This window comes from Nipponia nippon, unplaced genomic scaffold, assembly GCF_047370975.1.
Source record: "Nipponia nippon isolate SJK-2023a ecotype South Korea unplaced genomic scaffold, ASM4737097v1 scaffold_1, whole genome shotgun sequence".
Classification (NCBI taxonomy): Eukaryota; Metazoa; Chordata; class Aves; order Pelecaniformes; family Threskiornithidae; genus Nipponia; species Nipponia nippon.
Window position 1 is genome coordinate 65,245,999 of NW_028262290.1, and position 21,453 is coordinate 65,267,451.

The window sequence follows — 21,453 nt, forward strand, 5'->3', positions numbered from 1 at the left end:
TTTCACATCAAACAAATTGAATTTACCGTCTTAATATTTTGAAAGAGCTGTTGGGGAAAAAAAAACTGCCCTTTCTCTAAGACGGTAACAAGAATCCGTACGTAGTACGTGCTCCATTTTGGGTTTTGTGCAAGATTATTACATTTCCAGTCGAGGTGAAGACCCCCGAGTATGTGCTGGTCGGTGGTGTGAGCGAGCAGGCCTAACCACGGCGCTTGGTATTTTCCGTGGCCCTTAAGGAGGGCGAAGGGGTGTCACCCTCTGTACTGCAGCTCTACGGGAGACCAGAGGAGAGGGCTCTTGTCGTTTGTGGTGAATGGAGCGGGCACTTCTGGTTTGCACATTTGGGCACCGTCTTGGATAATCCAGGGTTGTGATCATACACGCATCCGACTTGAGACACGGTAGGATTTGGGGGATTAAATTCATTTTCATATAGACAGAATTGCAGTTACGTATCTACGTGTCCCACTTGCTTTTGTTTTCAGATTTGATGCAGCAATGCAACAAACGTGGTTAAAGTAGTAGCAGATATTTCTTAGCGATGATATTATGAGATCCCATGAAATAAATACATACCTGACTTTGCTTGGCATAAACATGGTACGTCAGATCTTGCAACTCGTACTCATTAAGGGGGACGTTTAAATGCATGTTATAAGCTCTCACTGAGAGCTCTCATCCTCCACAAGAGGATTGCTTCAAACTAAAGGTCGCATGTACACATAAATATAAACTTAAACCTCTAATTCCCAATCAGTTGATGATATGCATTAGTGACAATAATAGTACTAAGATAGTTTTGGAGTACTGAATTTGAATTTTTTCCAGTTCCTTTCAGTATCATTATTTCATAGGTTTGTTGCCCGCTTCAGGATGTGAAATGAAAATCTAAAGAACAGCACATGCCATTGCTGTAACGGCAAAATCCAAATACATATGAAATACGGAAATAGCCGATTTAAAATATAATCAAACCATTTTTGACATCATTAGTAAGAATGAAAACTATGGACATTTTCATGAATTCAATGGGTTTCGTGGTTTTCAATTGGTTGTCTTCACAAAAGATACCTAATGAATTTAAAAGAGGTCATACAAAATCTACAAATTCCAAATTCGTATGGATATGAAAAGTACATTTAGATTGCCTTAGAAAACCAAACTCGTCCACAACCGCCAGGGTGAAACGCTGAGCCCCCACCAAGAAATTTGCAGCTGTAGGGGCAGACGCAAATCAGCCTTTAAAAGCGTTAAGCAATGAACACCGTTCGTGCTGGTTTGTGGGAAGAGCGAGGTGAAAGAGCGACGGGCAATTTGTAAGCCACTCAGCTCATTTTGTGTAGCCCTTGAAACGGGCTCTGAATCCAAATTTGAAGTAGAAGGAAATTCCTAGCCAGGTCTGAATTCCTGTAGTTAGTACCCTTTCAAAACAGTTTTCCAAACAGGAATTGAGATGCATCCTTTCAGTGAATATATATGCTATTTTTTTTAAACAAGAGGAGATTTATTATATACAGATGGACCAGAGCAATCATGGGAAATCTGACAGGCGCTTGCATACAGAAATTGCTCCATCTCGGGACAGGGAGGTGCTTTGACCGCGGGGGTTAGTGTTCCTGGGGGCGGCTGAGGCCGTGCCAGAGCCCGCCAGCGCTGTTACCCAGCGTCTCCCCAGGCAGCCACAGAATATACAGCACACCCCTCGTGCCAGGGCGCCTTTCTCCATGCTGATTCCAGCAGCAATGCCTACTGTAAGCAGGCGCTGCTCAGCCAGAGCTATGCTGTCCTGGTGTCGTGGCCTCCGTTTTCATTCACGTGCAACCCGAGTACCGATTTGCTCTTGGTGGCGGTGTTTGTTCCAGGCTGGTCGCAACTGGGAATGCTGACATCTTCCCCACGTGCTGCTCTGATGGTGACATGACGATTAATAAGCTAATTCAGCAGGCTTTTCTAATCACTTTAGAAAGGGTGAACCACACAGCTTTGTAATGGTACTGTTAATTTTTACTGATGAGGAAATTAAGACAGAAATGAAATCACTTGCTCAAAGTGGCGGAGGAGAATTGGCGGGAAGAGAGATGTAGAGCCCAGGAGGTTCTGCAGGAGATTCTGCCTTCCAGTGTTGTGCTGAGATCATTAATATAATCTTTGTTTAGAAATAGGTGATGAACAGAAAGAGGAAGAATTCTTAGCAGAAAGATGGGAATAAAAACCATGGGTTTTTATGGAAGATAAAAGGAAGGAAGATGAGACAAGGAAGATGAGACAAAAGATGGCAAGAAGCAGGAACCGATGGAGAACGCTGACCATCAAGAGAGGGAAGTGCTCATCAATAATCCAGAACCACATTTCTCCATAGCCCTCTTACTCCTTAGTGCCTTGATGATTAGGGTTCACAAATTAGAAGGTGAGAGGAAAGAATTACTGGGGGAAAAAAGCAGAATCAGGACAGTTGTTCAGGATAGCAGTTCTGTTACACGATGGGTCTCGAGTGAGAGACCGGTGCCATCGTACCTTCTGGGGTTTTCTCCATGTCCAATTTATTCTGTCGTCGTGACCCTTCGTAAATGGTTTCGGGGCAAAACCCAATGCTTTAATTTACCTTTGCTTTTCTGAAGCCTTTCTCTGCTTGGCATTAATCATTTTATTCAAATATCCTTCATGATAGAGGTTCTTTATCTGCTTGGACGCAGCCTCTGGTGCATAGTCAGTATTGTCCTCTGTGCTGTTTCATCAAGCCGGTAGCAATGACGTAGCTTAAACCTTGTTGAAATGATCCACCATAAAAACCCAGTGCGAAGCTTTGGGCTTTTGGTAGTTTCCAGCGTAGCTTCTGCTACCAACAAACTTCACAGCCTGAAGGATTTAACTGTACACGGCCAAGATATGGAAGACATCACAGGTTAGTATTCACGATGATAAAATTTCTACTGACAGACTGCATTTTTGGTGGAGATGCATCTGTTGGCGCTGCTACAGCAAAAGAAGGTAACATTGTGGGTATGGCTATCAGTAAGAAAGCAGAAATCTGTAAAAATTTTAAAAAGGCCCTGGTATTTTCATATAGTCAAGAAGCTCATCCAATAAACAAGATAATTCTTTGGAAAACAAAACTATAACTACCAGGTGGACAGGAACAGCTGCTGACCAGAAATAAAGAGGAGAAAAATGTTACTACGACCTTAACTTCTTGAAATACACACTTCATCTCTCAGGTTGCACGCCCTCAGCCACCCACCAATAATTACTTTATCAGTTCTCATCTTTGAAGGGACTGGCACAATTTTCTTTCTTTTCTGCCTTTAATAGGTAAGAAAATGACAAGCTAAACTCTTGCACAGGTTGGTAAAAGTGCCATTGCCTACATCAGCATAACTTACCGGGGAGAGTATGATAGTAAGGAGAGTTTACTATTGGGAAATAATTAGACAGGGCATGGTTAATAGCTTATTTCTTTGAAACCCATCCTGCACTCAGAGGTAGACTTTCCAATAATGCAGTCAGTGTGACATGGGGGGGAGACGGCCCACCCAAAACCTGGGGCTGGTACAGTTTCCAAGGCACGCTCGTTGTATGAGATAGCAGACATGAGAAAGTAGGTGCATCGCAAGCGAAAGGTGAAGCAGAGCCGAGGCTCATCGTGGGTCTGCAGCAGGACTTCAGTACGTTTTACAAACAGGTTTTAAATTGCTTTGTCAGAAATCCAGTAAAAGCACCTGAAAATGGCAGCAGAGGATTTTTTTTTTGTGTAGCTCAGAAACAAAGCCAAGTAACTTTAGAGTACCTGAACGTGTCTCGCTGGAGATCATTTCAGGAACAAGGTGAGGTATTTTGCATCAGTACACGAAATGAAAGCCGGCAATTGTCACTAATGGCATGTGATGATGGAGGTACAAAACAAGGTCAGGAAAAAAAAACAACTCTCAGCTTTTGCCTCAGATGTCTGTTGGGCAGCGTTTACCATTGTGCGAGCTCAAAACAGCTGAAGAACGAGGTCATTACTTTTGGCATTCTAGGATGGAAAGTGCTAAGGCTAATGCAGTTCTTCATTTGCAAGGAATTAATATGGGTGATAGAAAAAACTCCAATATAACAGATTTTAATATAAAGCAATTTCTTATTAATAAATTTGGTTCATCTGCAGAGAAGTAAACACGGGGAGACAAATTTCATGTTAGGTAGAGAAAATCCTCATGCTAAATTTTGAATCCCTCCCTTTGACCTTTGGTATGTGAGTTCTGGGGTTCCTGCCTGCCCCCCGCCTTGGTTAAACAAGCACCCCCCGGGTCTGTTACAGTAAAATTAAATCCAGACCTTACTCCCAAGCGGGCTGTGGGACCACGCAGTTGAAAAACAGGGGACTTGCTGCGGAACAGCCAAGGCCGGTTCCCACCAAAAGACCCCAAAGGTGCTGTCGCCGCCTCTCCAGCAGCCGTGGGGCTCTGCGCTGCCGTCAGGCCGAAGCCCCGGCCAAGCCTCTCGGCAAGGCTGGAACTTCACCGAGCACCCGAGAGAAGCCTTGGAGCTCTTCTTCAGAGCACCCTGTGAGCTCCCTCTTAAGCGGATCATCGTTATTATATCATACGGGTGGACAGAAGAATCTAGAAATAGCCTAGCACAGACTGAACTGGAAGGTACTGTTGGAAGTTTAATGAAAGGGGGAAATCTTTTGCTGTAGACTGATGAGAAACAGTGATCTTTGAAATGCTTCAGTTGATTAATTAGTATTTTAGCCTCAACGTGTTAATAAATACATTTCTGAATTTAAGAGGCAAAAGAAGACCATATAAACAATAGTAAAAGCAGCAAAGCGCATAGGATTTTCCTGTCTGCCCAGTCATGATTTTCTCTTCAACTTCTAATACAAATCGGCAAGCCCCAACTACTTGTTATCCCATTTCTGAAGGAACCGTGCCGTGCATCCGCAGTTAGGCCGGGCACAGAGCATCGCTCATACTTTTTACCAAAAGTTCGTGCTTGCTCTTCTAAGCAGCCCTTAGCTGGCATTGCACCTGCTCTGGCTGCCAGATTCCTCTGATCGTTTGTAACAATTGCCTCAAGCAGTCATTTCCTTGCCAATGCCAGAGGTAATCAGTTCCAGTGCATTAAATAACACGTGAGTTATTAAGCATGTATAACACATATACGGTTATACGTGTGTTAAATGAACATGTCAGAATTAACCCTATGTCATGTTGGCTCCTAAGCCTTTCGCTTATCAGGTGCTGTGCGGTACTCACCTGGCGATGCTTGCTCGTTTTGTACAGGTTACTATTTTTTACAACAGGCAAATGTAAAGCGCTCCGAGGCCTACCCTACGAGCGAAATGAGCTTTAATCAAACTAGCAGTTCTGAGACACGAATTCATTTTTAGGCCATTCATCATTCATTACCACCTGCTACAACACAGAGAGGCCAGATTCAGTTCCCGTGCTCATAAAGGGAAAACAGCGGATTTAGCAGCTTCAGTTATTTCAAACCTGGTCATTTCCTTATGGCAGGCAAGCTTTATTCGTTTCTGTCCAATACACTGTTATAACTGCATTCTGTAGAAGGACATACAGCCTCTTCTAATGAGCTGAAACCCCCTCACGTACTAAGAAGTAGTCTGTTGCAACTTCTGTTAATGGATTAAAGTATTTATAAAACAAATCAAATCATTAGTACACCGGTTTTGTGATGTAAACAGTTTAATGAATACATAAAGCACATAGAAAGCAAAAGATTAAAACAAAATTATTGTTACAACCACCGTAAACGATATAAAATTTTTTTTACAAGCACATCGCTTGCACAGCAGGTTTTACAAAACAGTGTATCAATCACGAGCAATACCACTCCCTGAAAACTAAGACTCGGAAATAAAAATCACAGTAAGTATTTACTTAAATCACATCATATACTAGTCAGACTAGCCTTGATTTAACTACTTTTCAAAGTCTTCATTGTGCTGTAGTATACGTTAAAGCTCGCACAAGAAATGTGAATAGAGTTCAAAGTGCAAAAAGAAAAAAGATGCCTGGATATTCTGACAATGGGATCCGTCGTCATTGAAAAACCGTGGTTCCTAAACTTTTTTCCCCGTGCATGTTTACGGCAACCCTTTTTGTGGATCCCCATTACAGCGACTGCCTAACTCTGGGGTGGGTTGGGAGCTGCAGTTGCAGAAATGCTGATCCTAAACCCCGGTTCTGCTCGACTTGAGTAGAGCCGCAGCCCAGTGCTCCTCACACCTGGTATCTGTCGGAAGGCGGGGAAGCCCCGTGTCCGCCCTCCCTGTTCCTTGCACCCAAAGACGTGTATATTGGGAAAGAAATACAGGAGCAAGGCTTCATACAGGCAACAGGAGAATGCTACAAGACTGCATACAAAACAAGCAAAATGTAAGACAAAAACTGATTTACTCCTATCACTAAGCCTGGCCTCAGCCCATTATTTACTGTCATTCACAATATTTTGTTCTGTTGCACGTGTGTCACAAACGGAGTTTAAAGTTTAGTACGTTATATGCGTAATGTTAAACCAGGACAGAAAACTTCTTGTTTCACAATCCAAAAACTTTAGTAAGGAAAAAAAGCCACATAAAAAAATTAAAAAAGCATAAACAACTGCGTAAAAGAAACAAAATAGTACATATTGAAGTTGAATACAGGCTACTATCTCGGAGGCACAAGAAAGATTTGATCATTTTAACAAACTTGCTTATAACCTTTACAAATGTTTAGATAAATATTCTATAAAGATTAGGAAGGAAATAATTTATAGTTACACTATTGTCTTGCATGCTTTTTAAAATGCACCGCAGTTTCCTTCTGTCACCCTTCCTTAATACAATACAGTTTAGGCTGTGCACAATAGTTTTGCTTGGAATATTCTACCTTGAAAAAAGTCTTAAAAGTACAACATTTAACCTGTTTTTGATTGAGTTTCAGTTCTCTAAAATCTTGATGGGGCAGGGGGACCAATGGCAAATGCATTTGCTGCCCCTTAGAGGGGAAGGAATCTTTCTGTACGTTTCAGTATTTCTATTTTTATTGACTCCCACACACTCTTAATTTAACTTCAGAATGCCAGGGTAAGGGAGAACCTGTTCCACAGAAGAAAAGGAGGCCACAAAACAGTCCCCGCTTTGTTCCTACCCCACCTTTCCGTACACAATACTGAATATTATTCATTAATGCACTTTTCAGCTAGGGCTGCAAGATGAAAATGCCTCCACAAAGAATTTGTAATGTCTTTTGCTTGAATGTCAGCCCTAAATCTGTACAAAGAGCAAGTGTTGTCTTTGCATTCCAGTGCTTGCTGGTGTGGGTAGCTGAGACTGGGGCACGGGCTGGCTGAAAAAGGAAGATTGCGAGGATGGCAGCTGCAGAATTGCTTTGAAATGCTTCAAAAATTAATCAGACACAAGCGCAAGCAAAGAAAAAGTGCAGCCCCAGGAACTTTTCAATTCCGAGCCTTTGAAATTCATCCTTTAAGTGCTTTTCACGGTGTCCTATTTGCCAAAGACCTCTTTACTTAGTGGAGTCTGGAAAACTGCCAAGGGACTCGATTCATATTTCAGCTCATCCATGAACACCTTCATCATCTATCAGTACTCTGACGCTCTACAAAAGTCTGCAAGTGACAACTATTCAGGTTTTAAGCACAAATAAGACTACCAGCTATCTAGATTTCCTCTGTATACACATGTATAAATAAATGACACCACAAGCCTTCCTTGATGCAAGAAACCAAAAGGCATTGATTCAACAGCTAAATAAATAATAGTTGAAACACGTATCTGTGCCACTTGCTCAACATTTTCTGCACTGAAACCCTCCTACGAGAGAGCTTCCTAGGACACGTTTTCATGTATCAATATTATCATTGTGTGAAATAGTGCTAGAGCTGCTTTGGCACTGGAAGTCCTAATGTGATTGACTTCTGCCAAGATAATAAAACTTCTCTGTGCTTCCAGCTGAGATCTGCAAGTCAGGACTCTTACGTTATATGTAGCTGTTCTTAAAAAAAAAAAAAATAAATTACTTCTGCTAGGTATAAAAATGTTAGAATTGTCCATAATTCTGTACTGTTTTACAGACATTTAAGTGCGTTTTTAGCAGTTTACTGAACAGCAACAGAGGTAAAACAGATGATATCCTGTCCTCTCATATATAATTACGTAGAGATCTGTTGAGAATCACAGCAATTGTGTTCAGGTCAAAGGGTAAAATACAGAATTCGTACAACTTGCAGCCGTTTTTAAGTCATCACTACTAAAAAGTGAGTTGGTTGGTTTGTTTTATTGCTAAGCAAGAACGTACATACCTCTGTATATTCTGTATGCAGAATCTAAGTTTTTGGTATTGTTTCCTTGGTGTACAAAGAGCATTTCAAATACTAGTTTTTTATCGAGTAACACAGTATATGAATAAAACAGCAAGAGTTGAGCTAGCCAACCAGGTTCCAGAAAACAGCACTGTTGGCAACAGTCTCTGATATTTACAGTAAGAAAAGTGGGTTTCTTCGTTCTGACAGCAACTGCTTGCACGTATGAACATTACATACCTACAGAAACGACTGCGTAATTGCTAAATCTTTGTCATAAGCATTCTAGTCCCTAGTTTGTAAGTGTGAGAAACAAAAAGACCAAAACACACAGCTTGCTTAGTACTGGCTACCAAGTGTGAGAAGCTTCTGGTTTTAAGTTTCTAGAGTATTTTTCATCCAGTGGTCTAAACATTACAACAGCTCTGCAGGGAAGGGCTATTATACATTGTGCTTCCAAGTGTGGCGCTGTGAAGTACGCTGACAGCCCGCAGCTGTCCTGATCACAAATCAGTTTTAAATCACAGGGCGGTACGTATCATGCCGCAGCGCAACGCTACGAGATAGCCAACTTGGGAAAGCTGCACCTGCTAACCGGCAAGCATCACGGGTTGCTGTTGAACAGACAGCAAAGGTCGTCAAAGGTTATGGAAAAATTTGGGCCCAGCCAGCATCTATGAGCATTGCTTTTTGCAACACACAACTTGAGCAACGACATCAAGCAACATATTCAGCTAAACCAAAGGTTTTGCAGTCTTACAGTAGTTCCAGTCAAATGCTTATGTAGTGTGTAAACACACAAACACAAGACTCCGCTTATCATTTACATGGCAAAGGGAACAGGGAACAGTGAATGTACCTTAAACTTTGCCACTCAAACAAGAGGGAACTAACATGCCATCTACATAGCTTATCAGAGGAGGTGGGTTAATCCTGGAAAAGGAAAGAATTCAAGCCTTTCATCAATACCTTGTTTATCAATTCATAATGAAGAAATGGTTTGTTAGACAATTTCCAATAAGAAATCTTCACTTCTTGCCAGAATAAAGCAGCTGGACTATTTTGTACACCTGGGATTCAGGATAAAATCTGTCAAGCCATCTCCTCAGCAACGCTATCAACTGACCATATAGAACATGCTCTTGCACAAGCAGGCTGAGAACCTGGCCACAGTTCTTTTTCTAACATCTATTTCCAAGTCTGTCCCTCAGTTAGTGCCAAACTATCTAGAGATTGTCTTGCATTTAGTACTCTCATCCAGCTCCATTTTGCAAATATTTGAGAACAAGACACAAAAGCAGACTGAACTTTGTCTAAATGGCACAGCATACAAATGCACACAATGCACCATGTTAAATGTTCATAAAAATTCCTTGCAGTAATGTCTCTAGAGCCACCTGGATTTCTAATACTCCTTGTTACTACCCAGAATAGCTCCTCTTTGTTTCCCAGATCTATGCCTTTTTTTTGTTGTTGTTTTCAGTTTGAAGCCAAGCATTAAATTACACATCTGCAAGTACCGTCTTGCTGGCTAAATCAACTCTTGCATTATAGCAGTTACACCTTCCTTTTAGTCCCACCCTTCCTGTTTAATTGTATTTTATTTTGCTGTAGCTGTGCAGTTCTCTATTCCTCAGAGCTCACCTTGCCCGAGCCCCGCCGGGGAACGTGTCTTTCACCTCCAAAGAATCTGCCCAGCGAGTCAAGTAGACCCGAGTCTCTGTGCCTTGGAGATCCATGTCTAGCATGGTCTGTAGTGCTCGCAGATGCCATTTTTGATCCGTGCCGGAACGAGGAGCGCTTTTGTGAAGCCATCAAATCCGAATTCTCTGAAGCTGCTACACTGTCCTCTTGGATGGTCTGTAGCTCGTCTGACTCTGAGGGCCGATCTTTGAAGGTGTTGTCTTCTCTTCCTGGGGCATCTCGGGAAAAGAGGCGGATCAAGTGGGGGCGACCGGTCGTGTCAGCTGGGTTGGCCTCGGGCCAGGCATTCTTCGGGTCTGCTGTGCCTTTGGAGTCTGTCACCGCTGGGCTCTTCGTGGAGGTCCCATTGTTCTGGTTCACATCTGCCTCTCCTGCAAACAACAAGGATGAGATATGAATACAGGCCTGTGAAAAACAGCCCGGGAACAATGCTGCTTTCTTTCCCTTGCCTTGAGATGCTCATTTCATACAAAACCCGTAATATGTGCAGTTGTAATGAAACTATGTTCTCTACCAGCCTTCAAGAACATTAAGCTATCTTGGAACCGAAACCGGGATGATGTTCTCACAAAAAATTTGCAGTAGTTCTAGGTGGCTTTTTTATGTATTTGTAAATAGATCAATAGGTTGTTCGAAGCACAACTGAAACTAACTTTATGTACGTGGAAGGCTTACTGATGAGGAGGCTTTCAGTGAACAATCAGAATTCCTGTACTTCCCCTTGAAGACCGCAACTCTAAAATGTGCTGCTTTTCTCCAAAACGGGCTGGGGGTGGGGGGGTGGGTGAATTAAAGCAACATCACAGGACTGTGCCTTCTCAAGTGCACGTTCCCTCTCCACAATGTCAGAGCTTTTGTATCTGAAGGTTTTGTCCCCATTTGGAATCCCTCACTGCCACTTCAATACCAATCAAACAAGTGTAATGAGGGGAGGTTTTTTCACGATTTAAATTGTCCTCACTTCAAAAAAGCAGAGAACACTAAACCGCAATTTCTGCCTGGCCTCCTTTGACAGTTTTTCTCCGTGTATGATCCTGGCATCCGGCGTACGATGCCCTAGCTCTGACCCTGAAGGCCTAGAGCAAAACTGTCCGATCTGCATTTAGTGCTTGTGAGAAGTGACAAAAACAATGATCAGAAACTGATGAGCTTTTAGCCAAGAAAGACACCGAGACAGACCTCCGTGGTGTAAGTGAAATGTCTGCTGCCTTCTCCACAGTTGTTTTCTGATGCACGCAGTAAAATATCTGAAAAGAATCAGTTGCAGCCCACTTAACCATTAACCTGTAGTAGCTCCTTCTATCAGTGACAAAACGATTTATGGAGGGGTTTTTTTATAGTCTACACCATGATTCCTACTGTTCTAAAGGAAACTGCATCCACTGAGGAGTATGTCTTGCCTCCAAAGAACTTGGAAAGAGTACTGGTAGGTCACTGCTTGAGAAGCACCCTTCAGAGCAGACACCTCCCACCCACTCACTCCGTGTCAGAAACATTTTTTTGGAGTTAACGGGGCTCAAAATTTCAGAAGTAAGTTACAGTTAGTCATACATTACCTTTAGGGTCTTCTAATTACCTCATTAAATCCCCATTTGATTTGGTCCTTGTTGCCATGGGAGGGATAGATCTGGCAAGTACTCTTAGGTTTTCAAAGTACTCTGGGCTCAAGTACGTTGCTGATTCACCAGAGCAATTTTAGACTTGACACAGTCATTTCATAGCATTTCGCCCACCCACAGAGCACTAAAGAAACCTTTTCTTAGGCTGAGAATAATTCTGAAATAATTTTATGGATAACAACACAAGACGGTAATGACGGCTTCTGGATATATATACCGGTACTTAGGCTACAATTTTTTGTAATCAGTCTGCTACAGTTTTTCATATAAAAATAAAAATGTGCAGTTTTGCCGTGCAACTTTTTTTTTTTTCTTCTGTGAAAACTGCCTAGAAAATGTTGGGAAACTGCAAGAAAATTTTCTTCGGTTAAAATGTCTGAAAGTATTTCTTGGGAATACAATTATTTAACCAATACTGATAGTCACTGAAGACTTCATCAGTGGGGAAAAGGAAAATATTTGCTGGCAACTTTGGGATTTTGGTTTTCCTGAAAAGATACTTCCAAACTCATCAGAAACTGTTAAAGCCCCCAAATGATTTTGTTAACCGAACAAAAGAGAAAGTAACTAACATGGATATATGACACATTCTAAAACTGCAAAACATTTTAAATAGCAACTCTAAGCCTAGATTCTATACCATAATACAAATCCATTCAAGGACAGAAAAAGAAAAACAAACAAAAGAGCTATTGTACTTAATTAAATGCATTAACAAAACACCAGAGCATCTGCATACTAATATTTTTTACAACAGTTGTTCTTTGTGTCACTGAATACGAGTATTGGTAAGCAACAAAGAAGGGTATTTGTGCCACAAAAGGAGCTTCTCCCAATGCATACGCAGTGAGCTATAAAGTATAAAACTTTCTGTATGCTTTATTTCAGTAATGAAAGCACACATTTAAGTTTTCCTCTAGAGTTCCTGCATGCTTAAGTCTTAAGTCTAATATTTACAAATATATAGCAGAGAGATATTGTTAATATTTGAACTAACTAATCAAAGGCTTCAAGTGCATCTGGAGAGACAGATCACTTCAATAATGTCTTAGTCTTAAGGATATCCAGAATTAATGGAGCATGTAAACATATGCTTCATTTAGAAATGAATATTTAGAGTTCTTCTATTAAAATCCATTATAAATGCTGTGCATATGATACTGATAATCTTTTTTTGTTTCTCCCTGCAAGATGAAGCTCTCTTGTTAAAATAGAGTACCCTTCCTACCATAACACTTGTACAAGAGAGCTGCCCAGAGAGGAAGAGCTCTTCAGGCATTATTTTTTTTTTTTTCCCCACAAACCCTTGTAAAATGGGTTAAAGAGTACATACAGCAGAATGCATTGCCATAGGCATTACCAGAAGGCTATGAAAGTGTCACCTATTTACTTTTAAGTGAATAAAGTCATTGAAAGCTGTGCAAGTGAGAGCATGAGAAAAGCACGTCCTCACTTTAGCCGAAAGGCAGCAGGAGGAAGCCGGGCGCCGAGCAGGGATTCGGCACTCCAGGCGTGGCCGAGGACCGCTCCCGAAGGCAACGCCACCTTTCCACGTCCCCTGGCTCCAGGCAGCTCTCGGGCCTGCCGCTGGCAAGAGTTTTCCCTGTGCGTGTTGGCCAGAGTGAACAAAGCCATTTGTTCCCTGCACACACAGTGACTCCCCAAACAAATGAATATAGATGGACCAAAAATCCTGAACAGTCTGTTAATGAAACAAAGTAGAAATTCCAAAGGTGCTTTCAGTGAAACAATATTAAATCTAATCCCCCATTGCCTTTAATAGAAGTTGGGCCACATATAAGTATTTTCAAAACCACTGTGCCTTAATGCTCAATTTGACATTAACAGTTTATCCCATTTCTTGAGAATCAAAATAACACTTTTACATGAGCCTCTAATTAGCTGGGACCTCTCAGCCCCATGGCTCAAACAATAGCTACTGTCAAGACCATGGAAACCTGCTTTTTAGAAAGTACAATCTCTGATGGAGAGCCCTTAGATACAAATATCCTTCTCATGGCTCACTTGGTAGAGCTGCTCTATGGTAGTCCCTGCCTTGTATATATAGAAGTCTGTAGTCTTCTTCCATACAGAAGACAACCTAGAAAGAGGTTGTTAAGCTAAGAGTTTTAATGTGTTAATTTAAAAAAGAAAAAAAAAGAAAAAAGAAGAAAAAAGAAGGAAAAAAAAAAAGAAGAAAAAGAAGTTTTTCGTCTCTTCCCACCCCTTTCCAGTCTTGCTTTCTTGCAGATACTTGTAATTCCTCTCACATTCTTATTGCTGCTCCCTCTACAAATGCTGTAAAATAAATCAGGAAAATGAAGCTGATAAGAGCTGAAGCGTGTTCCCCTACTTTGCCTTCTCAAGAGAGGCTTAGTACAACAGTCACAGCATATTGCAAATATGGATTGTAATAATACATGACAGCAGCTTAAATATTTGTATGAAATCTTAAGAATTAAGCATTATTTACTCGTTACAAACACCAGGAAGTACATTAAATTTATAACACTGAATATTTAATATATTTTATAGTAACTACAGATAGCTGTGACTGATCACTAATTTCCTTTTTCTTGGCCTTCTTTTCTCAGGGGATGAAGATGAAAGTTCTCTCACTTAACTTTAGGGACCTTTTGAACCAATTTTTCACTTTAGCTTAAGTCATGTATATTTATAAAGCAGTGCTCTTCAGTATGTGAAATATAATGTGTATTTACCCTTTTCTACTTTTTTGGTCCTATTTCTTCTGGATCTTCTTTTCAACTGGATAGTTAAATATAACGCAGTAGAGTTCTCCATTTTGAGTCAACTATATGTCAGTACATTTATTGAAATGCTGATACTAAAATACTAAGTAAAACCTCTGGCATTTTGCACTGGCTTACCTGTTTTTAGTCACTTGAACAACAAAAGGTTACACCTAAAAATTACTCAGCTTTGTAACACCTAAGATTTCAAGATCTTCAGTAAGGTGTAGTAGTAAGACATATGTGCAATGTATTAGTAATAGTTTGCCTTGCGTTATTTAAGAGGCTGAAAGCCTCTAGTCTGGAACATGTGGCTTTTAGTAACATTCGTGGTAATATCAGGACATTTGAAATAATGAAAAGGGCAGAAAAAGCACATCCATCATCACTACATATGAGCTGCAGCTGAGGACATCTGGGTTCCAACTCGGCGTTAAGATAACTGTTTCCCAGCATTTTGCCTTTCCTTTTTATGCAGTTAAGTTCTCTAAAAAAAGGACCTTAAGGAATTGTTTTGCAGAAAGTACGGCATAAAGCACTGCTGGGAGCCCTAATTCAACTCTGGCTTTGGATATGGTCACAAAGTCACACAATTCCATTTTTCCTGCACTATCACACTCCTCGCTTCCAACTCTCATGTTCTTGAGTAGATGGGACAATGGAGCTTTGGGTGTGCGCGTAAATGAGGAGTCTGAACATGCCGCAGTAATTACACACTGTGACCTACTACAAAAGCCAGGATCAAATAAAAATCAGGACAATTTAACAAGTAATTTCCTTGGAAAAAGGATCCAACTATTTGGTGCTCAGCTCTATCAAGTATCAAAGGCCAGCGTAGCAAGAACTGTTCGTCTTGCAGACCCGTAGAGGTCACCTGTCAGAAACGCCAAGGCCAGTCCTGGCTTCCAGCCAGAGCTCTATTGCTAGAGATGGCATCGAGGAGCGCTGCGCGGCTTAGCGTGCAGTGGGAGCACCTGTTGATCAGACTAAAAGGAGAAAAGGGGATGAGAGAATGGATGCAAACCAGTAAACTGGTGCAGAGGAAGGTTCAGTGAACAAGGCTACGGATTTCCTAGTCATTTGCTGAGTGGCTTCAGAAAATACAGGAGTTATCCGATCAAAATGCTTGAGGCGGTTCCACTCTCTCCCTTGAGCACCAGGGAGAGGTACAATCCAGATCCTGGTTTGGACTTTTACGGCAGCACCGCTCACAGCAGAACAGAGCGTCTCCAGCCATTAGGCTTCACTACATAAGTATTTGGGGAGAGGGGGGAAAGAATTATGTCTGCATTGTTAAATCTGAACTGCAAAGCTTGATTTATCCTCATTATGCTAAGACACTGCAGACAAAACATGGCTCTCAGCCTAACTTCTCTAATATGGTTAGAAGGCAATATGCCATCAGACATTTCACTTCACAGATCTAATTACTGGGTTTGTCTGATGCTTGTCAAACTGTTGGAAATCAATTTTGAACAAATATTTCTGTTTGGAATAGATGCCATGCAGCATAATTGTGAAACAAACAGTTGGTCATAGCTCTGAACACAACTAGAACTGATCTGCTGGTGCATTTAGCCTTTACACAAACGTTTTTCCCATTTGCTAGCAGAATAAATGCAGAGAGAAATGCCAGTGCGTCTCATAATACAGATTCACATGAGTTTAACACTCCTACTTGCAGTTAGCCAAGAGACCGCTTCCATTACAGCTCACTCTCCTCCCTCCCTCTGCCAAAGCTTATCACTTCTAGGGAAAAAATTCCACCCAAAGGCAAATTTTCTCTATAGCTTCAGAGTAACTGAAGAAAGAATATTTTCTGCACAAGAAACTCAGCTTTTCCTATGGGCTAATCAAGCTGTAAACCAAACCTCCACAAAAATGAGAAGCCATCTGCTAAGCATAGCATGCACTCCTTTGACTTTCTTCCCTCACTGCATACATTAGACACTACAGAGCAGATGAGGCTCTTACCAGACAAGAATGAAAGGTTGCAAAGGTGTTTCCATTCCATTGATGAGTCAGGTACGCTTCTACACTGATCTGATGAAGCAGTGAATAAGGGGTCTGTTGTGGCACAATTTTCCTTACCATAAACCTTAGTACTAGAAATATAGTAAAAAGTGGAAAACCCCACCTGGCCCAGTATAGACTCATAAATACTTGTTACTACAGAGTTGTATTTACTTCTATTGAACTAAGTTGAATAAAAGACCAAGTTCAATTCTGTGCTACACCGTGGGTCAATAAAGATCACTGGCTAAGCCTGCTGAAAAGGATTGCACTGCCGTTGGTAAAGGCACAACACATTTTTAGAGCTGACGTTTAGACTGTGTTGCTGTGGCCAGACGAATGGAACCTCCTCTTAAAGTTTTACAAGAGCAGCCTGCAAAGGCTGCTTTCCCTGAACCCCTGATGCCTTCTGGAATACCAGATCTTCGCCGTTCTCTGCAGGCAGCTTTATGCCCCCTGAGAGCTACTGCCAGACTGAAAACCAATAGGTCAAACAGGATCTATTAATTGCTGGACCTTCACGGATACCTAAGTCTTGGCACGGTTGCTTTCAGACTCATGGAAGATCTCATCTCCCCGAGCCCTCCCTGGCCCGCTCCCGCTGAAGGATGGCCGTCAGGGAAGCAGAGCTTGGCCTTGCAGCCGAGCTCTCCTGAAAAAGCAGAAGGGTTTTGATGGAGAGAAGGGAAGTGCCAGTTCGCATCCTATTATGGAAATACCTGTCTTTGCAGGTTTAGCAGGAGAAAGGAATGACAGTATGTCTATATTATTTATGCTCACATTTTGAAGGAAATAGATACTACATTCACTCAGGTAGAATAGAAATATGGACTTTTTAGCATAAAACTATGCTGTAGGAAAAAAATTCAAATTGCATAGGAGAATGACAATTCTTTCAGACACCAATTACTACAGTATGAAAAAATAAATGCAATTCCTCTCACTTCATTTCTGATACTAACCTAAAACGTATTCCAGAGCTGCTGAAAAAAAAAACCCTCAAACATTTGACATACTTTGGCATCAATTCACAAGTACCTGTTTTACAAGGTAGGACACCCAGTAAAATCTCTCTTGAAATGACTATCAACCTTCTTTCCAAGGGGCTAGTCAATGAAAAACTTGCTGGCTGCCAATGGTGTCCATAACACTAGAGCTGTTCTCCTTTCAACACTGAGAAAAATAAACCTTCCAAGCTGACTTGACAGTTCCTTCTCAGTTCCCTCAGCACACAAGAGAGTAGGTCTGGTTGCCATCCTGAGATGCACCATTTTCAGGACTTCCCTCAGCTACATGAAAGATAATTCTCAAAGCTCGGGAAGCAGAGCTGGAAAAATCTACCTGTGAAGTAGCTTATCCTGAAGGTTGCCAATACGAGAGAGGTGATCTGCCAGAAACGCTCTTCACTACATACAGTCACTGTTGATCTGCATAAGGATAATCAAAATCATCAACCCCCTGCTTGGCGGACAAGAAAGGACTTTTAGATTTTAAGTACTGGGCCTAGCGTATGCATTGTTTATACAAGCAGTACCAGTTTGCATGGGTCTCTCAGAATCTGGTTAAAATAAATACACTTCTTTCAATATGGGAGCAACTGTTTCAAAGTCATATTTATACTGAGGCAAACTATAAAATTATATGCAACATGACCAGTAATTTGTGTCTTTTAACAGCAAATATCATGAGTTGTATCTGCTTCCCTAAGTTTGCCTCTTCCATTTCAGGGACCCAATGCTTAAAAGCTAGATGATGAACACAACATAGAAGTCAATACACATTTATTTAATCTATAAAAGTAGTGCTGGATTATGGAGTGATAGAAAATAAGAAGTATTAATTTTGCAAGTTCATTAGGGTGATCAGCAGCTTGATTTTTTTTTTCCTTCCCCTAAATTCGGCTAGACTTCATTGTCCCAGACAAACTGTTTAATATGTAACTGTGAACCGTCGCTTGCTACAAGAGAACCGGTTTCATGATAAATGCATCCCTTAAGCATCGCTCTGCAGTAAAGCTAACGAAGGTGTACTTCTCACTTAACAGCCTTTGGAAGAGGGGTCCCTGTATCAGGTGGTACTGGCACTGTGGGGAACTGTCGCTGTGTTATCTCCTTTGGTAGGGGAACTATACTGACTTTTTCAACTTAACCTGGTAAAACCACGACCCAATCAATCAACGACCAGACGAAAACAGACAGGAATGTGACATCTAGCTGGAACGGTGACACTCTAATAAACATGCCTAAGTCTTACCTCGTGAATTAGCAAACAGCACATAATTTTTAGCTTTGCTGACAATTTTATGATTTGGAAGGGTTGGTTCTATGAAACAAATATAAAATAAATATTAAAACTAAAAATACGCTGTATATTCATTACAGCATGTGTTCAGCATTGTTGTTCCAATGAAGGCAACTAAGGTTTACAGTATCACTGTGTAAAAAATAGTAACACTATCCGAGTCAGAGATTTTTGATATACCATCACCAGACGTCCTCTTGCTGGAGAACTCTTCTGTATTGGCAGGCTTTTCACCAAGGCACACACAACTCCTAGCATCTGCACGTCAGAGATGTGAAAACACTTGCAGTCTGTGCAGTAATAACCCAATGTTTTAGTCTGTGCCCAAAGTCTGGATATTAACAGGAAGCACGTGTGGTTACCGTGGGCTGAAATGCGTTAATGTCCTGTTACCCACTGTGAGGGGCTGCTTTCAGGGAGCCAGGTTTTAGACTTGATGGAGGAAAAACGTCGTCACACCACCCCCAAACTTGTACACCCTGTATTATTTAACTACCCTCTTTCCTCTCTTTTCTTACTGAAGAAACTTCGCCCTTCACACAGATGCTTGATTAAAGTAGCAAAATGAGTAGTGGCAGCAGCTGAAATAGCCGTATTCATTCTGGCCATGTCATAAGAAAGATACCAAAGCAGGTCAGTCAGCAATGCGTTTCAAACCATAGGAACTGTAGCAGTAATTGCACACCAACTCTACGCGTTCTCCTGTTACAGATGATGCAGAAGCTTAAAACCAGAGGTACATCAGACCTTTTTTTCTTAAACCTACCCTGAAAGTCGCACCACATTCAACATGCAAGAAATTAGATGGGGAACCTAAGTTACACATCGTGTGTTACTGCACTGAGCTTAATTTCCTCCTCTTCCCCCGTTCTAATGAGGTTTTATAGTACAGTCTGTATGTGTATTTCTGCAATTCAGTGATGCATCTTTGTAAGAAATTATCAGTTACGCCTAACTTTTGAGGTCTTGCAGAAAAGTTTTCTGCTGAGCCATCTGCTGCCTTTACCTAACTGCATTGACCAGCTACATGTGTAAAAAGCCACCTAGTTGGGAATACATGGCACAAACCATAACAAAAAGAAAACAGCTCTGGACTTTGTTATTTGCCTCACAGGTGTGTGAGGGTGTTGCATGCTTGTGAGCATATTTAAGTAAAGAAATATGCAAGTAAAAAGAGGCATTCAAAAAAGTTAAAAATATCCCCTGTGGGTAAACAATTTTTGATCTCAAGATTGTAATTAAAACCAATCCACTTGATTGCACGAACTGCCTCGCACTCTGCACATTTTCATACAGCTGGTCACTTGGTTATCAGTGCCTCTGATTTACAATGAAGAGCTGAAACGAAGCCCACACGGTGGCCTACCATTGCAGAGGAATGCAGCAGTGTAGGCCTGGCTTGCAGCCTCTTTCTCTTGTTTTCTAGAACTTCTGGCATTGCCTCCATTTGCTGAGGGTTACAAGGAGAGTACAGAAAACAAAAAAGCCTGTGGTTGAAACCAGTGGGACTTGCTATGGCAGAAATTTGGAATCTATGAGAAGCATGTGGCAATTCTCCACACAGCCCGCAGAGAGTTTTTTAATAACTTAACCCAAGAATTTTATCCACCCACCAGTTTCAAAGAAAAACGTTCCTTTGTGTTACTAGAACATATAGGTTTGTTTTAATCTTGAGTATCTCACAAAGAATCCTCCCACAGCAAAGTGAGCTGGGGCATCATTTGTAATGAACAATTTCATGTACTTAAAGAGGAAAATTTAAATCACCTGTTTGATCCATCAGCGTTTGTCTTCTTTAGAAACTGTGCAACTGACTAGTATTAAACAAAGATTGCTTGATTATTCATCTTTTCTGCTGCAGTCACATTGAACCTGAATAATTGTTAGGTTGCAAAACCTGTACATATCCCGCCCCCTCCCAAAGTAATAGCACAACAAAATGACTAGCGCTTACATCAGATTTCACAACAACTTCGACTATCTTTTGTTCACATCAGTTATGTTTTTCTGAAAAATAACCTATTCCAGTCAGGGCAACTGAATGCATAATATTACAGTTAGATTTCTTTCATAACACCACAGAGAAACAGGGCCTTAAAATCGGCAGAAAAAGAAATGTCGGTGAAAACGAGTGAGGTGACGACAGTGACTGAACCAGCTGGTTCAAAGGAAGTTGCTCAGAGCATGATAAGCAGCACAAAAAAAGCAGCTGTAAAAAATTTTCTGTTAAAACCCATCATGTAGCCTCTCTGAAAGAGGGCTTGGTAACATTGCTGTTTTTTCTTGACCAGGGGTTAAGTGTCTGAGCGGTAGATTATTATTTAGGAAGTATAAACTGCAGAATAAAATGCAGTTGCAATAAGTTAACCAAATATGCTAGCTTTAAGAAACACACTTTGATTGTGACCACAGGGAAACTACTTACAGCATGAGGCTACAAACCCCTATTTATATGAACTGCGTTTTAGTCTTACAGAATAATACTGTTCCTGTGTGTTAAATTTTCCTGAGATCAACTACCTAAACCTAACCCCAACAAAACACTTCATAGTAGTGAATATAGCCTAAAGTACTGTATACGAGTTCTTCATGTTAAAAAAAAAAAAAAAAAGAGAATATGAATGCTTGTAACTCCCCCCAAAATAATGCACTGATTGGCTGGATGTAACTTCGAAGTTTGATTTCCAAGATAGCTTTGTATAGAGCAGGTGCAGGGAAAAAGCAAATTACAGGAACATGGCAGTCCTAGAGAG

At 41.1% G+C, this 21,453-nt stretch overlaps 1 protein-coding gene across 3 annotated transcripts in view; it reads right to left on the minus strand.

Moving 5' to 3' along the window:
- The window catches only part of MBP (myelin basic protein), a 123,286-nt gene that overhangs the window by 10,579 nt on the left and 91,254 nt on the right, over positions 1-21,453 (minus strand). For all 3 annotated transcript variants that reach the window (XM_087758034.1, XM_087758028.1, XM_087758043.1), the window contains one exon: positions 9,958-10,388. In XM_087758034.1, the coding sequence (XP_087614160.1) occupies positions 9,958-10,388 (431 nt within the window). The remainder of the gene's footprint in view (positions 1-9,957; positions 10,389-21,453) is intronic.